This window comes from Phodopus roborovskii, unplaced genomic scaffold (assembly GCF_943737965.1).
Source record: "Phodopus roborovskii unplaced genomic scaffold, PHOROB, whole genome shotgun sequence".
Taxonomy (NCBI): domain Eukaryota; kingdom Metazoa; phylum Chordata; class Mammalia; order Rodentia; family Cricetidae; genus Phodopus; species Phodopus roborovskii.
The window spans coordinates 29,740,845-29,760,401 of record NW_026126447.1 but is presented as its reverse complement, the minus strand read 5'-3'; the positions used below and the strand labels follow the sequence as shown (position 1 = coordinate 29,760,401).

Genomic DNA, 19,557 nt, shown 5'->3' with positions numbered 1-19,557 from the left:
TGTTCACATTTTAATGTTTTGCCAAAAAACAGCCAGTACATGAAGTAATAATCAAAGCACGTGTTTTAAAAGGGGGTGGGGAATCTTACTTTGGTGGTTATGTAGAGGAGAAGAGGCATTCTGGAAGGAAAAAAAAAGTACATTTTCAAAGAAATGTGGGGGAGGAGAATGCAGTACAGGTGCAAAGGCCACAATGGTTTTGGCATGGATCAGGAAGCACACTTCAGGGTCTCTGCTTCTTGCCAATGCTGGCAAGTTCTCAAAATTTGTAAGGAGGTAAAAACATTTTTAGCATTTACAAATCTTCAGCATTATAGCAGATGCTCATCAAATCAGCTGTATATAGGTTGACCAATCTACCCAGATCAGCAGTGGCAGCTTCTCTTCTACCAATAAGAGGCTGAAAATATCTTGAGTCAAATTTTGAAGTATTTTCCAATAAAAGGCCTTTACTATTTTCTTTTTGCAAGCTCCCTATAGTGGGCAGCCATTACAGTGGTGCTCTGCAAACCAATGGCCAGACATATGGCTAGTATTCAGGCCTGAGGAGGGATTCTGGGATACATGAGGAACACCAAACCGAAGGCAGTCTGATCCATGTGGCTGTCAATAAATCTTTCATAAGCTATAAGAATGCTAACTCTCCTAAGCGACCACCCACATGACATTATAGCAGCATCACTCCTTCAGGCATCCGACCAACCAGCAACTGTGTTATCTTAAGGACAGGAAGTAACTGTACAATAATAACCCATCAACAGTGAAAGGTGAGCCAGTGAACTGCATCAATTGTTGGCACCCTCAAGTTTCTAAGTTGCCCAATTAGAACATGCACTGTCATTAATAAATTCTTTTCCTAAATATAGTAAAAGTAAACCTAACTTTACTTTTACTATAGACAAGAAAAGTGAGCAGCGAGGGGTAAGAAAAGGACTTGTTCCTGTTTAGAACTTCTGCTGCTACGATGGCTAAAGCAACAGGCATGCCTTGTAATCGGGTGTACATTTTCAAAAGCCCAAATATTTGAAACGTTTTCAGAGCATATCCTCTGAAATACACATCTATGCCCTGCCAACACAACACAAATGATGATGTGACATGCTTGCAAAGTCAGTTTCTCCAGTTTCTTAAGTAAGGACAGATGGGTAACAAAAAGTTCTCTTTCTAAATCATATATTGAAAAAACAGAGAGAGTGAAATGTTAGCTGATTACTTTGAAAGTTAAAATTTTTTCAGATTTTGCAAAATAGTGTTGACTTTGTAGATAGTATATTTCCTCTTCGTTGTGGGAAAAAAGAGAGAAATAAGTGTGTGTGAGAGAGAAAGAGAGACAGAGGGAGAGAGAGAGACAGAGGGAGAGAGAGAGGGAGAAAGACCACTCCTAAACAAGTCTCTAATAGGATTCCACAACTTTCTTTCTCCCATCTGGCTTAAGTAACTGCCATGAAAGCAATCTAGCAAGACTGATATGTACATATAAAAAGTCAACAAGTTACACAAGACCTGAGCTTTCACGTAACACAATGAGCCTTTGTCTAAAACAAGACGAAAAGAACAAAGTAAAGCTGCATTATTTCTCCCAGGCCTCAACAGTTGATTCCTGAATGTTCTTCCAGATTCTGAAGCACACTCTGGTAAGACATGTCTTGCAATCAACAGTGGACCTCATACAAATCAAAACAGGCCGATGGATCAATTACCAATAGTGATTTCTCAGTGCATAGTCAGACAGGCCATGCAAGCTGCTCATATTGAGTATCAATGCTTAGAATCTGGTTGGTTGGATTCCTTCAGCTATTTGAAATGGCACAGAGAATTCCCACATACGAAGCTGCGAAGCTTGTATATTAATGTGATTATGCCTCTTTCATAAATGCATTTTGATAGTAACCTTACCTCTGGCTTTTTAATTGGCAAGGGGTGCAAGAGGCCTCAAAAGTGTAAGAACAGTCCCAACAGAACTGCAGCTCACAACAGAGGAAATGTATTTTTAACAAGATCACAATCCAGTTTAAAAATCTATTCTTTATAACGGGGGTTGTCATGAGGCTTCTCAACATGAGTCGAAAAAAATGTGACTACAACTTCTCAGCCACAGAATTACCAAGACTTCTGACAGCATTACTTACCAAGTGTGACCTGAGTGGGAATTCTCTGAGAGCTTTGTTTCTATACCTGAATGAGGATGGCACCTCAGACAGGGGCAGCAAACTGTTCAAACTGTTCTGACTCTGGTTTACCTCTGAAACCTCACTGGCCCTAATAGGGAGGTCAGGAATGGTTCAGCATTCACAGAGGTCATCAGAAGAAACATAAACAAGAAAGTTCTTCCCATCTCACTTACCTGCTGCGTGCACAAAGTATGCCAAGTATAAATCGAGTTCCTTAACAGAAACTCCTATGTGATGGGGCTGGACACAGAGTCCTGGATTGGAGCACTGTGGGGACTTTACAAGGCGCTCGCCATCAGTACTTTCCAGCGGAATACCTTTGAACAAGATCACCATGACGAGGTCCAACCTCCACACTTTATCTGCCTGGCGGAGGCAGTCAATTCTCCGCATCTTGCCTTTCTGGTCTGGGTTGGAAAGAACACAGCATGGAGGTTTTTTCCCTGTAACTGTAAGAACAAAATCCTCTCGGTATTCAGGTCGGATATCTTTCCGTAACTTGGCCAGAAGTCTGGAAGCCCACTTCTGCTTGACTTCAGGCTTCTCACTTAGCAGTTCATCCTTCACGGCCCTCTCCTCTTCTTTTGACATACGCTTCTCATGTTTTTTGAAGTATTTTCGCTTTCGGGCCTGCAGGTTGAACCATGTGTAGGCGAAGGCGCGGACGTGAGGCAGAAGTGCTTCAATAAAAGGATGAAACTCATCCTAAGGAGAGGAAGAAAAAAAAAACAAAAATACGAATACGACCAACACAAAAGAGGAGCTACCCCAAAGAAATCCTTCATTTCACATGAAAGTGGTCCAAGTATTACATTACCTTTAAAAAATCATACATAAAATCCCTAAGGCCAACCAAGGGGAATGGGAACACACTCTCGGTACCATTATGTTCTGAAAGGAGAAAATGGCTAAGGATTTTTCAACATTTTGGTACACTCTACGGTGCGGCCTACTTCCCAAATCCTTTATATGGCAAGCCCAGTTTATCTAAACCCATCTAACAATATAAACTCTTAACTCTATTTCAAGGAGGCCATATCTAATTTTGCCCCAGCCTTGACCTCACCATTTGTAGTTCAGCCAGGGCCTAGCGGCCAGATTGGCAAATCCGAAACACTCAGGTGCCAGTCAATGTTTATGGAAGTCTAGAAGTAAGACCCATCTCTACCGTCAATGAAAACAAAGGCTTTCCCTCTGGAGAGCTGGTGTAGACTCTCATTTGCCTCCCATGTATTTTGGTAATATCTTAATTACTCTTCTCAATATTATAGTTACCGATAATTTAAAAAAAAAAAAAAAGATAGAAAAATGTGGTAGGTCTTTTCAGAAAAGACCTGAGGGAAGAATTGGTATTAATCTGGCTAAAATAAAAAAATAAAAGATCTATGCTCAAGAAATCATTATTGAACTATGGAAGAGAACAAAAAAGGAGTGTGGGGGGGGCACACCAAACAAAGCAGAGCTCCATGCCCAGAGTAAACAGGGAGCCTCACGGTGACAGCACTCTTGGAACTGAACACATTTTGTGGCAGATAGGACTGCGGAACACCCTCAAAAGCAACCAGACCTATAAAACGCATCATCTCACTTTTAAAAATAATATTTCGGCTCTTTCCCCATCAGCGGACAGGAGGCTCGAGAACATTCACAGATATCTTTCCTTAAAAGAATTGGAAGAGAAAATTGAACTTAAAGCTTGTGAATTTTTCTTCCTGGTTTACTTAAAAATATGTGATTCTCATGTTGATGTTGGTTAGAAATTTTAAGTATAGAAATTTTTAAAAAGTTAAACAGTAACATTCACAAACACCTCAGAGAGGACATCCAACTCTTGATTAACCAGGCCACACCAATTTTATATAACGGCTTTCTGCCACAAAGATAAATTATTTACTTTCAAATACATGAAGATAAGGAAACTAGAGGGATATTTGGTGACGTTTTAAGAAGAGTTAGACTGAACAAAAATAAATATATTCCTTTTTTAACAATTGTTATATCAACCTAAATATTAAGGTACAAGAAAATGCAATGCCAAAAATAGTATTACTACTAAATAAGTTATTAAAAATTTAAACATTTTAAACATGCACACCAAAGGTATTAGATTTTAATAGTCAAAACTGTTCACTTTTTTTTTTTTACAAATTCTAATCAACCATGTAAACATTACACATAGCAGGGTTCTTTAAGTATATAATAATATAATTCATATTTAATTGTTACAATAATTAGCCTTTTCTCTATTTCTGCACAAATTTTTGACTCCATGGCTCAAGCCCAGTTTTGAAACTTGCTCTTTTCAAAAAAAGGAAAAAAAAAAAAAAACTGGTGAGCTTTGGTTAACATGTGCATATTCTTCAAGTGGGGGAAAAATAAAATACAAGAATTATATTAATCTTTACCATAAACCATTAACATTTTAAAACTAAATAATGTTTAAGAATATTTATTCCTTTGGAAGGAAAATGCAAGGGGCAAGTCACAGTTTATTCGCTAAGGTACATGCCAAACCACAAAGCATTTCAATATTACTAAGTTCTGAACTCATCCTTGAAATGCTCTGAAATACATAAGTGCTATGTGTTTCATAGTGACTGACATGCAGATGTACACAGGACATAGTAGAGACTAAGACTCTGTGACACTATGGAAGGAATCTCTGAGGGCGACCTTAAACTACAATGAGCCTTCACCAAAAGGAGCCTTTTATTTTACAGATTCAGCTCCATTTTATAAGGTAAATAGTTCCAAACACATCATATCTGTGTTAAGGCATTACCTTATTAATGATAATAAGCATGTTAAATAAACATCCTAACATGGTTATTTTATACGTCCTAAAATACTTCCTAAAATCTGATAACTGCATCGGTTCAGAAGTATTTGTATTCACCTGACAATCAGATGCCCATATATCTCTTCATTTAAAAAAAAAAAAATCTGAAAATAAGGTCAACTAGTCACCGTGGACAATCTACATCCCCCAGTTTGCATTAGAAGTATTTACCATGTATTATTTCTCCAAGGTTTCCAGAATGAGACTAAAAGTACACAATATTTTATATAACTTTACTCACATGACAATTACACTTAGTCAACGTATTGATATACATACCCCCAAAGCATCCAAACTTTAAAAAAAAAAAAAAATTACAGGAAACGGCCAAAGAAAGCATAAATGTTTGGGGGGGGGCATGTTCTCATAAGTCATGTTGCTGAACAAAACCACCATAAACTCTGTGATATTTCAAAATTATTAAAGAGAAAACAAGTAATATTTTACATACATACTAGATGAGAATGCCACAGCCCATCAATAAAATTAAACCTGTGGACCTGTTTCCAAGCCGGGTTGCTTTGCATCGGCATCTAAAATGTGGATCTCTTTGAAAGCAGGCCAAGTTTAAGGAGCCACAGAATAGTGGGAGTGCTGGAAACTACCCCCCCCCAAAAAAAAGCTTTACTCATAAATTTCTGCTGAACTGTCAGGATTTAGGCAGGTACATGAGTTGATTACGATATTCCCATTTTCAATCAAAAGAAGAGGCCTGGCATTCTCAAGGTAAAGCCTCTTCAAAGTGCACACAGCAAATTGAGTTTACTCTTACAGTTAGAGTACATTTATCACCATGCTTACTGGATCTTTTTTTTTTAAATGAGCAATAAACGACCTAAGTTTTTCTTTCTGAAACTGACTCTAACATGTTATAAATATTCCAGAAAGTTAAATAAATTGTAAATCAACTTTTAAAGACCCTCTCATAAAACAAATGAGCCTTTATTCCCTGTTTATTGTATATTTTCTTCACAAACTGCTACACCAAATAAGCGTTTCTTAGTGGTGTGGAGGCCTAGTGAATGCATCAATCAATGCTGCCAAGTGTGTAGGAGGGGGAAAGAGGAAGGGGAAAAAAAAACTTTCTTAACGTGATAATAACTCCAGAGAAGCCAACTTTGTTAAATACCTGCCTCTGCCTGGGGCCTGCATGGATACACAGGTATGCTCCTGAAATGCACAGCCCAGACCTGAACTTTATCTTTGTAAATCTCACTCGAGAAGATACCGCTGTGTCCATAAGGGTCTTTCTTTCTTGCTATTGCAGCATGCTGGTATTATCTACAAGTTCTATGTGTTGCAAACTTTTGCCAATTGGAATTTCAGCCTTCGAATCTCAGCACTTTCACTGCAGACTGTAATTCATTCAAATTATCTTACACTTTGCATCTTATCCATATGCAATTGTGAACCTTGCCAGAAGTGGTTGGAGAAGTTTCATTCCATACTTCCACAAGTTACTAAAATAGTAACTTTGGAAGTGTGTGTGTGTGTGTGTGTGTGTGTGTGTGTGTTGGGGGGGGGCTTTTACAATAACTAAAACAACTGCTATCCATTATTAATGTGAGGCCTAAATCCCAAACAGACCATCTCCACATAAAAGATGCATTTAAGAGTCTTCTGAGATCAAATAGCCAGTGTTATTACTGTTAGATACTGCAGTAAGAAGGGAAGTCATGTGGGAAATAAATCCAGAATCTAGAGGGGAGAGGAAAATCTACTGATACTTTCAGCCTTCCAAAGTATTCCCGGTAAACCGTTAGCTTCAGCTAGCTCATTGAAGGAACAGTAGTTAGCAGGCTTTTGAGGGAGTCATGAATAAACCTTGTGCTCGAAGCATAGAACTTCACGTAGGTGATTACTGGTCAGACTGCAACGTTTAAAAGCAGTATAAAGACTCTTGTTTAAAAAAGAAAAATTAGCGCAAATCACTCTGACTTTGTGCCTTTTAGTCAGAGAAAATAAATAATATTTTCAAACGGGACCAGATCCGGAGCCGCAAAATAGCAGTGTTTCCTTGCCTGTGGTGCAGAGACCGGGAGGGATGGGCTGGAAGGTTCGTGCAGGAGGGTCTGAGGGGCTCTAAACCCGACGCAGCGAGTGGGGCTGCAGGGAAAGTTGCCGGGTCCTGCGTGCTGAGCCGCCCGGGCCGTGCACGGGCGACAGCCGCCGGGCAGGAGACTCTGGTCCCAGCCGCCGCTCGACCTCGGGCCGGAGTCCCACTCCACCCGCAGCGGCCCAGCCCGGCCCGACCCGAGGCCTCGCCAGCTCTCTGGCCTGCGCGGAGTGGGCACGCCCGCCCGACCCCAAAACTTTCGCCTGGGGCCGCGGGCGGGAGGCAAGGACTCAAGGTCCTGGGCGTGTGTCCACGCAGCCCACCGGCGAGGGCTCGCACCGCCCGCCGCCGCGTCCGAGGGGCGCTGCCCGGCCCGGCCCGCAAGCTGGCACAAAACAAAAGTAAGAGTTCGGGGCGTCGGCGGGGGGCGCGGTGGCGCGGGAGGGCGCGGGCAGACAGGGCACCCGGGTACAGCCGGCGTGCGGGACTTGCGGGGCTCAGCCGCCCCTCCCCGGCGCGGAGGAACCGGGGACACCGCGCTCCGCGCCGCAGACGCAGATTGCAGCGTGTCAGGGGCTGCAGCCGCGGACACACGTGCGGGGCGCCCGCAAGCCCCAGCACTCTGCAGTCCGGCGCCCCGATATTAATTAACGCATTAATAAGAGGGCGCCATTAGCCATGTGCCCACACAAATGGCCGAGCAAGAGGAATGCACCCGCATGGAAACAAAGTTACTTTCTTAAAGCTGCAGCCCCCCCCCCCGCACACGCGCGCGCACACACAGAAACACGCGCAGACACGGCTCCCGCCGAGGCACACGGCCGCCCCGCGCCCCCGCAGCTGCTTACCTGGGTGAGACAGAGCGGAGAATACATAACTGCCGGGCGGCGGGGGGTGCGTGCACGTCTGTGTGCGGGCTGGAGGTGTGCGTGAGTGTGGGTGCGAGAGGGAGAGAGAGGAGGAGAGAGCTAGGAGAGGGGGGGAGGAAAAAAAAAAATCAAGCCTGCTTCTTGCGTTCACATTTCCAACTCGGCTCAACTGCAGCAGCCAGCGCTCTTGCCGCTCCACGCGCTGAACTTTAACCCCGCCTAGAGTTTCCCTACACTCCACTATACTGTCTACTGTACGCGGGCGTTAAAGGCATAGCGCACCCTTTCCCGCTCCCGCGCCGGCCGGCCGGGTGCCCGCGAGCTGCCCGCGCGCCCGCCTGCGCCGCGTTCTGCACCGCACCGCTCGGCCGCCGCCCGCTCGCGCCGCCGCGGGGGGGGGGAGGGAGGATTGAGGGGGGGCAGAACTGGGTGGGGGGAGGGGCGGCTGCGGCGCTGACACCGGTCCCCAGGCTGCGCCGCTGCCCGCCCGCCCGCCGCTTGCTCCGCGCTCGCTGCCTCTCGCGGCCCCCGCCCCCGCCCCGCTCGGCGCGGTCCCGGGAACGCGGCGCGGAGCGGTTTTCAGCGTGTCCTCCGGGCGGCTATAGGCTGCCACAGGATGTGCTTAAGCAAACAAAACTACTTTTCCTCCTCCCCATCCCCCCACTCGCGCCGCAGCCCTCCGCGGACGTCGGTGGAGGACTGGGGCAACTTTGCCAGGGCGCCCCGTACCCCCGTGGGCCCCAGGGTGGGCTCCCTAGAATCCCCAGACAAGGACGCTCGGTATATTTGCATGTATGCAAATTTCTTCTTAAAAAAAAAAAAATCAGACCTTCTAGGTAACTTTTCCCCCCCTTCCTCTGAAATGCGGTAAAGCTCAAAGCATTGTAATCTGTCCTGCGAAGCTTTCTGTGGGAATAGTGTCGTCGGCATAGGTAATTATGCACAAAAGCCTGCTAACTTTGTGCAGCCACCGTCCTACAGCAGTCAGAACCCGGGTGCTGGGGAAAGCTACGATCACCCCCAAAGATTCCCCAGATCGCGGGGGAGGGGGTTCTGGAGAAAGGAAGGCGGGGAGTCAGGAGCGGCCGCTCTCCTAGAAGTCGGGAGCTGGTGGGTTTGAATACAAACGCCCAAAAAAGTTCTGTCATGTCAGAAACAACAGTGGTTTAGCTGGGACATCTTTCTGTGTGTTGAGAGGGAAAACTGTGAAAGGGTTGTCCCCTTAGGAAAGGGTTCTGTTTGTGTTCCCAAATGGAAGCCCAGAACTGGACTTGGGCTAACATCCCAGTCTGTGTTCCCCAAACACACTCTAGAAGGGTGCGTTTTTTGCGGATCGCTACTCCCCCCGTCCCCCTCCCCAGGTAATATTTCTGAAAATGGAAAAGAGCTTCCTGCACTTATTTTAGGTTTGCTAAAGTATTATTTTTGTGCGGGGGGGGGGTTGGTTTTAGGGTTTGGCACCTTGCCAACAAGCCTGCCCTCCCAGCTTTCTTTTTTCTTTTTCTTTCTTTCTTTCTTTCTTTCTTTTTTTTTTTTTTTAACTTCGCATTTTCTCTCTAGACTCTCTTTTCTCCTGAAAGAGGAGGCGGGGGTGGGGTGGGGTGGGGGTTATATCTGTCTCCTCCAAACTCGTCCCCCCCCCCCTTCTCTTTCCTGAAGTTTTGCATCCTCCTGCATTTGCCAACCCTTCTCAAAAATCCCCAGATTCCGACACTGGCACACAGACCAGGGATCTGCTCCCTGGTAGAGGTGACAGGGCTAGAGTCTGCAGGTATGCCCACTGCACAGAAGGGTGGCTGATGGAGTGTGGGCACTTTTCATTCAGAATTTTTTTTTTTTTTTTAAGAAAGGGTAAGAACACTACTAGAGAAGGCCAACTAAAACGTTCTGCAACAGACTGCACCTCTAAAGTTTTGTTTGTTCTCTAGTCCTGTTGGGGCTACAATATTTGCCCCATACTCAAGAATTCATTCTTTCCCACCCACCCCCTCCCCCGCTATTGAATGTTCTTGGAAACCTGTCCCATTACTTATTAATGACTGAAAGAAAATAATAATAACGTCAGCCTTTAGTTAGGACGTCCATTTCGCCAAACTAACCGCCTTTCTTTGGTTCCTCGAGTCTTTCAGTAGAAGAAATGTCCTCTAAGCTAAGAGATGTTAGAGATACATTACTGGCCACGAAACCTTTTGCTGGGATCTATAACTTCAAGACTCTCCAAGTTTCCTCGACAGAAGTGTCTGGCTGAGGGACCCAACATGTAACTGAGGCACAGTGACAAGTTATTGTCCCATGTGTGCTCTGGGGAAACTCTCTTCCAAAGCGGATTATTATTATTATTATTATTATTGTTGTTGTTGTTGTGTATATAAAGATACAGTTCACATCTGTCTTTTCAAAACAGCAAAGATTCTTACTTTTCATTCTCAAGGGGATTTTTTTTTTTAAATGTAACTGGCTTTCGCCATGCCTTGTTTTTTTAAATGGGGAAAGTAATTGAATGCTGATATTTCCACTTTAGAAACTTCTTTTGTTGCAGCAGTTGATGTGCCCGCGATTTCCAGCATTCTGCGGTTAGCAATATTATCTTAAGTAACTTTTGGCGCCCTTCGTAAGACTTTTGGATATGGGACGATTGTTTGCGCCCTCTAGGCAAGGTCTGGATCCAAGTTCAGCACCAAAGCCCTCCACATCCGCTCCTGCTTTCTCTCCTATCTGTGCCAGCTCCCGCTCCCTCCCCCGCTCCGGAGGAGGGTGAAAGGCGGGGGACAGACGCTACAAAGCCCAGTTCCAACTACAGCCTTAACAAACTAGACTGAGAAAAAATACCGTAGAAGAATTACAGTTACAGAATGGCTTCTGGAAACTTTCTCTCCAACAGGCATAAATTTAAACACACAAAGAAACAGATGTTCCTGAGAGGACAGACAGGGTAAAAAGCATTTCTAACTTTCTCCCTTCTTCTAGGTTGCAAAAGTAAATCCTTGTCTAGAGTTCACAAAGATACCAAGGGAGGGAGAGGAAGGAAGGACAGGGAAAGCGTGGGGAGGAAAGGGGGGGGCAAAGAGAAAGGATAAGAGAGTGTAGGAAACACAGGTGATATATGAAAACTAGTTTATTGCAATCATATAAATGACCCATTGTTAGGAAGGGTAAACCCCTTATTGGAAACATTACTCCAGTCGTTTATTTTGCAAGTGCTAGGAGGCTGCCTTGAAACTGGATTGTCTTTGCAAAAAGGAGGTTCCTGCCATGCTCTCTGCTATCCATATTCTCCCTGGCACAGAGCCCAGCCTTGCATTTACTGTTTTATTTGCAGAAACGTTACCTTGCCAGCTTTAGTGAAATCCTCTTAGATGTATAAATTACGTCAATAAAGTTTCACTTCTACATGCATCTGAAATACCTCTCATTTCTAGTCTACTTAATTGGGAAATTGTATTAATGTGATTTAGATTTTAATGCTCAAAGTAATGAAGATGGGTCTAGGATTCCTAAGTTACAAAACCATTTGCTCTATAGTTATTACCAAGATTAACTCTATTAACTAGCATTTCCCAGCATTTTCTTCACTAGTTTTTAACTTGTGGAGATCTCTCTTGCTTGTATATAATCCCCAATTGAATTCATGTTGCAGAATTGAGCATACAAGTGAATTGTCACATCAACTTTCCAAACCAGGTTTGACTGCAAGGCCCAAGGCCTAGGGAAATAGTTGCAGGAGTATTAAATCCACACTTTTATAAAGTAAGGAATCCATATTATTTTCCATTTGTTTCCTGCAGAATTAGGAGGTGGTTGATATATCTGAGCCAGAGGGTGCAAGTTACATTTATCTCCAAGACAAACTAAGGCAGCTGGTTTCAAGTCAAGGACCTGAACAAGGGGCCAGACTGCAGCTAATGGGGAGAGTCAGTCCATCTTCCACACATGTACCCTCCACTGGGGTTGTTGTGGTAACAAGAAGAAATGTGAACTTGGTGGCTCTTAAAATGCTCTTTGCTACTGATCACAATGTGAAACCGTAGAATTCAAGAAAATCCACATCTTCCCTCCTTTTCAAATCTATAGAACAGCTGTCTATCCCAACCCATGAAGCTTTCTGTTCCTTTGATATGCCAAAGATTCTAAAAAAAAAAAAAAAAAAGAACCAATGAGAAGTTTTAAAACACTCAGTGCATTTCCCAAATTGAGGCATATCTTCAAAGAAGTTAAACCTCCCCTTCTACCAGTTACCAACTTCCCCGAGTATTAAAAACAACAACTAATACTAGGTTAGGTATTACTCTAGCAGAATTTTCCCAAAGAGCAAAGTTAAAAGGCACACAGGATTCATGCAAAAATCCCCCAAACAGCTTTTTTCTCCTTTAAACTCAAAAACCCTTTCCTATTGTGATTGCTAAATCCGGAAGCGCGGTATCTTTCTTTGACAGCTTGAACTACACACCATCCCTTTCAGAACTGCAGAGAACTTCAGATCTCCTTTGCCCCGCCCCCCTATGGCTATTACGAACCATTGTACACCCAAGCTTTCTCATGATTGGATAGAGCTTCTGTCAATCTCTCATGTTGTCCCATTGATTAGAGGATCGAATCGTCAATTATTCTCGGGTCCAGACATTTCTTTTCGGGTTAGGTTGACTGCAGAGGCCAGACGTCTTTAACAGAGCAGAGCACGTACAGGATCCCCTTCCCCTCCCCCCTTTTCTGGAACCGAGCAAGCGCTAGGAAGAAAAAAATCTGTTAAGCTCAGCAATTTTTTCAAATCCTGAAAAAAAAAGAAAAAAAAAAAAAAAAAAGAGAGAGAGAGAGAGAGAAAAAGAAAAAGAAAGAAAAAGAAACCCGGTCTCTGCTGCACATAATACAAACGACATCCACAAAGCTGCATCTTTAAAAGAAAACCATCACAATAGACATTTACCCAGCAATTACTTAAGTGCATATTCAAGCTAGAGAAATTTTAAAGTCTTAAAGTCTTAGTCATTAAGCATAACCATTCTACCGTTGTTTATATAACGCATATAGTATAAATGTAAAATAGAAAGTTTAAGATGTACCACGTACCATTGCAATGTAAAAAGAGTACGTGAGAAACTTTAAAATGCTCAGACGAATTGCTTCATAGCTTGTCCCCTGTTTTTTGCATTTAAAAAATAGCTAAATAAACTTGGAACCGTTGAAAACCCGGAAGAGATTTTTTTTGAAAGCTTCTGGCCAATTGCAGGCTTCTTGGATAATTTTTTTTAACTCCAAATCAAAAGGCTTCTGCTACTGCAGAACTCCTCTCTCTCTCTCTCTCTCTCTCTCTCTCTCTCTCTCTCTCTCTCTCTCTCTCTCTCTCTCTCTCTCTCTCTCTCCCTCTCTCTCTCTCTCTCTCCCTCTCTCTCTCTCTCCCTCTCTCTCTCTCTCTCCCTCCCCTCGCTTCCCCTCCCCTGTCTCACTACACAACCTCTCCCTCTCGCGCGGTCTCTCCCCTCTCTCTCTCTCTCTCTCTCTCTCTCTCTCTCTCTCTCTCTCTCGCTCTCTCGCTCTCTCGCTCTCTCGCTCTCTCGCTCTCTCGCTCTCTCGCTCTCTCGCTCTCTCGCTCTCTCTCTCTCCTCTCTGAAAGCGATCCAATCTAACCCGGACTGGCTGATTCTCAGATTCTCTCTGGATTTGCCTGGTGTGCTTGTAAGAGACTTTGCAGAAGTTGCGATTCTTTCGGCAGTCCCTTTTTCCTCTCCCTAACCCCTTGTTTATTTCCGCAATCGCTGCAATTTGCATAGTAACCACGCTTGAGGCTGGCGGAGGGGCCGGAGGGGGCTGGGACAGACCGGGGCCTCCCCTCCTCCCGCTCGGCGCAGTCTCCTCCTCCCCCACGGCGCGTGGCCAATGGGAGCCCCTGCCTTCAGCGCAAGCTCGGGTCGGAACTCCCGGCTGCAGAACGGCCCCTGGGTTGGTAGGCCCGGCTCCTGGGATCCGGGTTTTGGCACTAGGGAAGTTTCCCTGTTTGCGGAGCTCGCAGCAGGCTTTTGGAGATAGGAAGATTATGGAACGTTTGCCCGCAGTCATGCCGGTTTTGCATGTTTTAATCACGCTTGCACACCTGCTTTCTCGGTTTCTTTTTCCAGAGCCTCTCGTGAGTTATTAGACTAGTTCATAATGGTTAGTGAGACATTTAACCTTTATTTGCACTGATGTAGACCGGGAGTTAAAGATCCTCTCTGGTACATTAAATCAAGATGGAGCAAAATGTCAGAGAACCTCAATGAGATAAGGCTTTCGTCCTGGGTAGAACAGAGGACTGAACACAGAATGGCTAGGTGGGCTCCAGCAAGAAAGTAGCTCTTTTAAAGCACTGATGTTTTAACAACTTTCTAATTTGATCGTCAAACTCCTTATTTACCAATATCCATGCAAACCTTGAATTGTACAAAGTCTAAAGCAAAAGAGTTTACTGATGGCTGGGGGAGGGGCATGTTATTAATTGATGTGAGAAGTTCTGCTTCTTCCCATTGACCATCTTATTTCACTAACCCAGACTATATCATCTGGATATTTCACCAGCAAACTTTAGGCATCAAAATACCCTTTGGTGCAGAGCACGGACCAATGGCATTGAAGGGAGTATCTCTTTAAATGGAAAATGTCACAGCTAGACTTGCACTTTTTGTTACTGTTGTTGTTATATTTAATGTGTTTGCTTTGTGTACCTTAAGTAATTTAAGCTATTTTGCAGAATAAATGAATTACTGGAAATTACATACTTAGCTCGCCTGATTTTCTTTTAAGTCATCCAGCAAAGAGGACTAAGAAGCATCCTTGTCCTCTGATTTCCATAACTGTCCTTAGTGAAAAGAGTTGATCAATTAGTAAGAACCCTTCACAGAGGAGTCTCACATTTTATTTTTAATTATAATTTTTGCATCAGTCGTGCACTTAGCAATTAGTCAGCTGATGCAGCATTGCTGGAAGGAACCTTCCATGGCTGGCCTTGGTATTAGACAAGTTTTGCTGTTCTGGTTTGCTTTTCATAGACTAGGATAAGCTTTTACTATACACAGCCTGTGGCAATTAATGCACTTCCACTTGGCACACTACTCTCACTCAGAGATAAACTAAATAAAATGCTTTAGGTGATATTGATGTTGATGGTGATGATAAATAATAGTTGAAGTAATAAAAAATGTTCTAGGCCTACTTCAGTTGGTCAGGCTGTGTTGCCTTCAGATAGTTATAATGACACCTATAAAAGAGGACACTGACCTGTTGTGAGAATGAAAACTTGAGATAAAACCAGGAGGTTCCCATTGCACTGTCATGGTCTGAATACCCAATACTGCTGAGCAAGCCAGGGCTTATACGTAGTTGGCAACAGTGAGTTTTCTGTGGACTATCTGTACTTCATTATCCTGATGTAATGTGGTAGGTTAATGCCATTACAAAAGTGATCTTGTATATGTCCCTCTATTCAACAATATACCATACATTTCAGAGTCCATCTTAGGTTTTAATCATGCCATGTGACTTTCTACACATTATTTAGTCTTTGCAAGAATTACCTTCCTTCCTTGTTTTGGAGGTGAGAAACATTCATATAATATGTGTAAATTGGCTTCATCATATTGAGCTATGTTCTAAGCCCATTGGTATGACATTATCATATATATATGTATATATATATGCATACACATATATACATAATTACATATGACAGTGATAACCAACTCTACATGGCTATGCCAATAGAATCAAGAGGACTTGGAAAGAGCAAATGTCATCTGTGATGAACCAAAAGTCAGAAGAGAGAAGAACAGGTAAAGTATAAAAGTGGCTGGTGGTGGCTAATTGGTTTGAATTGACTTGCTTTATAGTAACTAAAGGACAATTATAGCATCATAATGCTAAGGCAAGATGGTGGAGAGGCTTATGAGCAATTTGTTTACATTTGAAAGATTGGGGAGTCACCAAAGGTATTTAGCTAAATAAATAAATAAAATAAAGTTTGCTGGTTAAAAACACACTAGTAGAGAAGGTAGAGAGAGAGAGAGACAGAGACAGAGACAGAGAGAATGAGAGAACATTTGGGACTGGAGAAGATAAAGACCTGAGCTCAGCCATGAGAAGAAGGTTCAGTAGAGGATGGGGTTATGTTTGGATATGAAGTGTTCTGCTAAGTGCCCCCAGCTGGTGGTGCTGTTTTAGAAGGTTCTTGAAGGAGATGAGGCCTAGATTTAGGGAAGCAAATTACTGGAGGGGTGTCCTTGTGGGTGTGTCTTATCCTAGGCTTCTCTTTCTTTGTGCTCTGGGCACCACCAGATGGGTAGCTTTTTCCAGGTGCCCCCCCATCCTCAGTGCCACTCCTGCTAACCCCTCACCCATCCCAGACACCACCCCTGTCCCGAGGTGGAGAGCATGAACTTCTGCTTTATCGTAGGCCCAGAATCAGAACCAAGGCCTGTGGTATGAAAGCTGAAAAAAGTATGAACCAAAACAAATCACATTTTAAAGTTGTTCTCTCTGGCAGTTCGGTCACAGCCAGAGAAATTTGACATGGTGGAATGTCAGAATTGGAAAGGAGAGGCACCACTGATTGAAGTTTTCAAGGAATTTGATCAATGGGTACAATTCAGAAGTAAAACTTTTCCAGACATTCCTTGATGTTCAAGTGTTCACTTATAAAAGTAGAGGAAGCTTTCTCTGCTTACAAATTGCCGCTTCCCTCATGTCCTTCAATCTAATAATTGGCTAAATAATATAAAAATTACATCAGTAATGTGTAGTACTCATATATCGAGTGTCTATACCTGATTGCTTTGTCCTGAATCTTGAATTTGCATCCAAGTAAATTCTGTTCCACCAAACTACACCATACCAAAAGGCCGGTGCTCATCAAGAAGAGTGACTGGGAGTTGCTAATCTCATTGTGAGCCTGAGGTTCCACATAGTTTGGCTTTATGCCTTGAAAATAGTCAGCTCTTCCAGGAATTCTGCTTTGTTGACCCAAATAGAACTCTAATCTTCTTGCAAGACATTGACATAGAAACTAGAACACCACAGCCGGACAGATTTAGAGATGCAATTCAAAATTTCTTTCTTTCTTTTCTTTCTTTCTTTCTTTCTTTTTTTTTTTTTGATAACCAATTTATTCTAATTGTGAACAAAATGGAACATTGATGCAAAAATATATAAATTTCCCTGTGTAGGTTCCAGATCAACTGATTAGTTTAAAAATCAAGCTAATTAACATAAGCAGTCACAAGATTAACTTTTATAAGCAAAATTAAATTTAGGAATTAATAAAGCCCCTAAGTAAGTTTGGACATATATTATCCCCTCCTCATTCCCAATCTGTCTTCTTGTCCTGGATATGTAGATGAACAGTTGAGCATCTTAGAGTTGACTCTTACCATCCCTCCTCTCAGAGAAGTATATGACATGCGACTATGTTTTCAGTGACACACGAGTGGCACACAATTCTTATGCCCTTGTTTAAAGGAAATTTGCCTTGATTATGACCCTTCCCAAAGGCACAAGAAAGGCCCTAACTCCCAGTATAAGGGCTAGGACAATGCCCAGGGGACAAGAGGGCAGCAAGATGGAAGAATGTGACTCTCTAAATGACTTGGTGAGACAGGGCCACTTTTTCAGTGCAAGTTATAGTTGAGCCTCTGTGCACTGAGATTACAGATATACTAATAACCAGGAGCAACAAAACCCTCTCTATTTTTATCTCTTTGGAAGCCCATAGGCTCTCTACAACTTAGTATTTAATATTGAATTTTATCATCTACCCTCTTTTTCATATTCTCCTTTTGCTCTCTCTCCCTCTCTCTTTCTCATCCTTACCACAAGCAATGCCTTGTTATTCTTTTCTTTTCTTTATCACTTTCTGAAATACCATACATGTTTATCCCTCTTGTTCTTGTGTGTGTGGTGTGTACACGTGTGATTCTGTCTTAACCAGAAGTTCCTGATGTTTTCTCCCTATACCATTTATTTTCAACAGCTAACTCAATGCTACTTCCCACTCTTCTCAGGCAGAATTGGTCATAAGCTCCTTCTCTTTCTAACATCTTACGCTCATCTAAAGCTTTTGTGTTGTCAGTTATTTATAGAAACAATCATTTTATTCATTCTTGAATATGTCTATGCAGAGTAATAAAGTACCTTTCCCAGGCTCAGTGCTCTGGTAGTAAACAAGATTGGGTGTATGCTGATGCTAGAGAGGGTATGATCACAAGGGAGGATTGTGACATGAAGAGAGACTGAGTTTGCCATTCATAGGATGCCACGCCAATCACCTTTAACCTTGCTGAATAGGTGCCATTCCCACTACACAGATGAGGACACTAAGGCTCAACAAGCTGTGAAGAGATAATCAAGCTCCCTTACACTTAGTCAATAGTTGGATAGAATATGCAATTCACTTGAAATTTCCCTTCAAATCTCTTGTATGGGATGTCCCCTTTAGGAAGGAATGGGACTTCAAATTTCTTAAAGTATAATTTTTGTGATTACAGCCTGTAATCATAATCAAGAGCAAACATATGGATCCATCCTTCTTGGACACAGAGTGAACAAAGTGTCATCTAAATAAGAGGCCGGGGTCACCAATGAGGAGAAAACTGAAAGGAAACCCAAGAGAATCCGGCCACCACATTCTTCAAATGATAACACTGGAGCTGGCAGAGTAAAGGAGCTGGCCGCACAGCTGGTAAAGCATCAGCCCCTAGCCCAGTGCCAGGCTTATTACATCATGCAGAGGCTACTCTGCAGGAACAAGGAAGGAGCACATGACTGTGTCTGATACCAAAGTCTAAAAGAAGCCTGGGAAAGGAGACACACTGTTGATGAACCCGATGGAAGAAGGAAAACCTTGAATTACTGACACAAAGTCCAGGCTGGTACTTAGAGTTGTACTGCATGTGTAGACAGTAAAGGATGATTTTCAGGACACTGAAGGGGGATGAAGGCAACAGCCTGAAGTCAGAATGCTGTGTTTGGAGTTGTGGACTGTGCTCGCCACCAATGGTGACTTTGGACAGGTCAGTTTCCCTAGCAAGCCCCTCTGACTTCCTCCTCTCTAAAATATAAATACCATCAGCCTTAGTTTCTTCATAAGATTTGACGAGGGTTCAGTGAAATCATGAATGAGAAACTGGAAAACAAAAACAAAACCCTGAGATTCAGCTGTGTGGGGATCTGGACTATTAGTAGCTGCTAGTTTCTAGAGGCCTTTGCGGACAAAGAATGATGTTATTTAATCACGTTCATCTCTCCTATATTTTCTAGATTTTGGATAGAAGGATGTATAACACATACACAGACATGATAAAATAAGTGAAAATAAGAATAATATCTAAAGTTCATGCAATGAGATCCTATAGTCTTTATTAAGGTTGATTTACAATTTTTACCTTGTGGGCTGGGAAGGTGGCGCAATAGGTCCCATGCAAGTTTGCTCAAAGATCTGAGTTCAAATCTCCCTCAGCCATACTAATAATGTTGGCTACGGACTTATGTGACTGTAACCCTAGAATTATGGGGGAGTGGCAGATAAACCCTGGGAGCTTCCTGGCCAGTCAGCTAGCCTAGCTGATATCCTCCCCTGTCCTCCACATTTGCACTCAGGCACATGAA

At 43.0% G+C, this 19,557-nt stretch overlaps 1 protein-coding gene across 10 annotated transcripts in view; it reads right to left on the bottom strand.

Moving 5' to 3' along the window:
* The window catches only part of Nfia (nuclear factor I A), a 527,054-nt gene that overhangs the window by 319,157 nt on the left and 188,340 nt on the right, over positions 1-19,557 (bottom strand). For 5 of the 10 annotated variants that reach the window (XM_051188194.1, XM_051188196.1, XM_051188195.1 and 2 more), the window contains exons 1-3: positions 13,558-13,722; positions 13,000-13,068; positions 2,345-2,876 (exon numbers count right to left, since the gene is read on the bottom strand). In XM_051188194.1, the coding sequence (XP_051044151.1) occupies positions 2,345-2,876; positions 13,000-13,068; positions 13,558-13,698 (742 nt within the window). In that variant the 5' untranslated portion in view covers positions 13,699-13,722. Of the gene's footprint in view, positions 1-2,344; positions 2,877-7,914; positions 8,313-12,999; positions 13,069-13,557; positions 13,723-19,557 lie in introns of those variants that run through there. The other 5 variants (XM_051188204.1, XM_051188203.1, XM_051188202.1 and 2 more) reach the window with 5 other exon arrangements.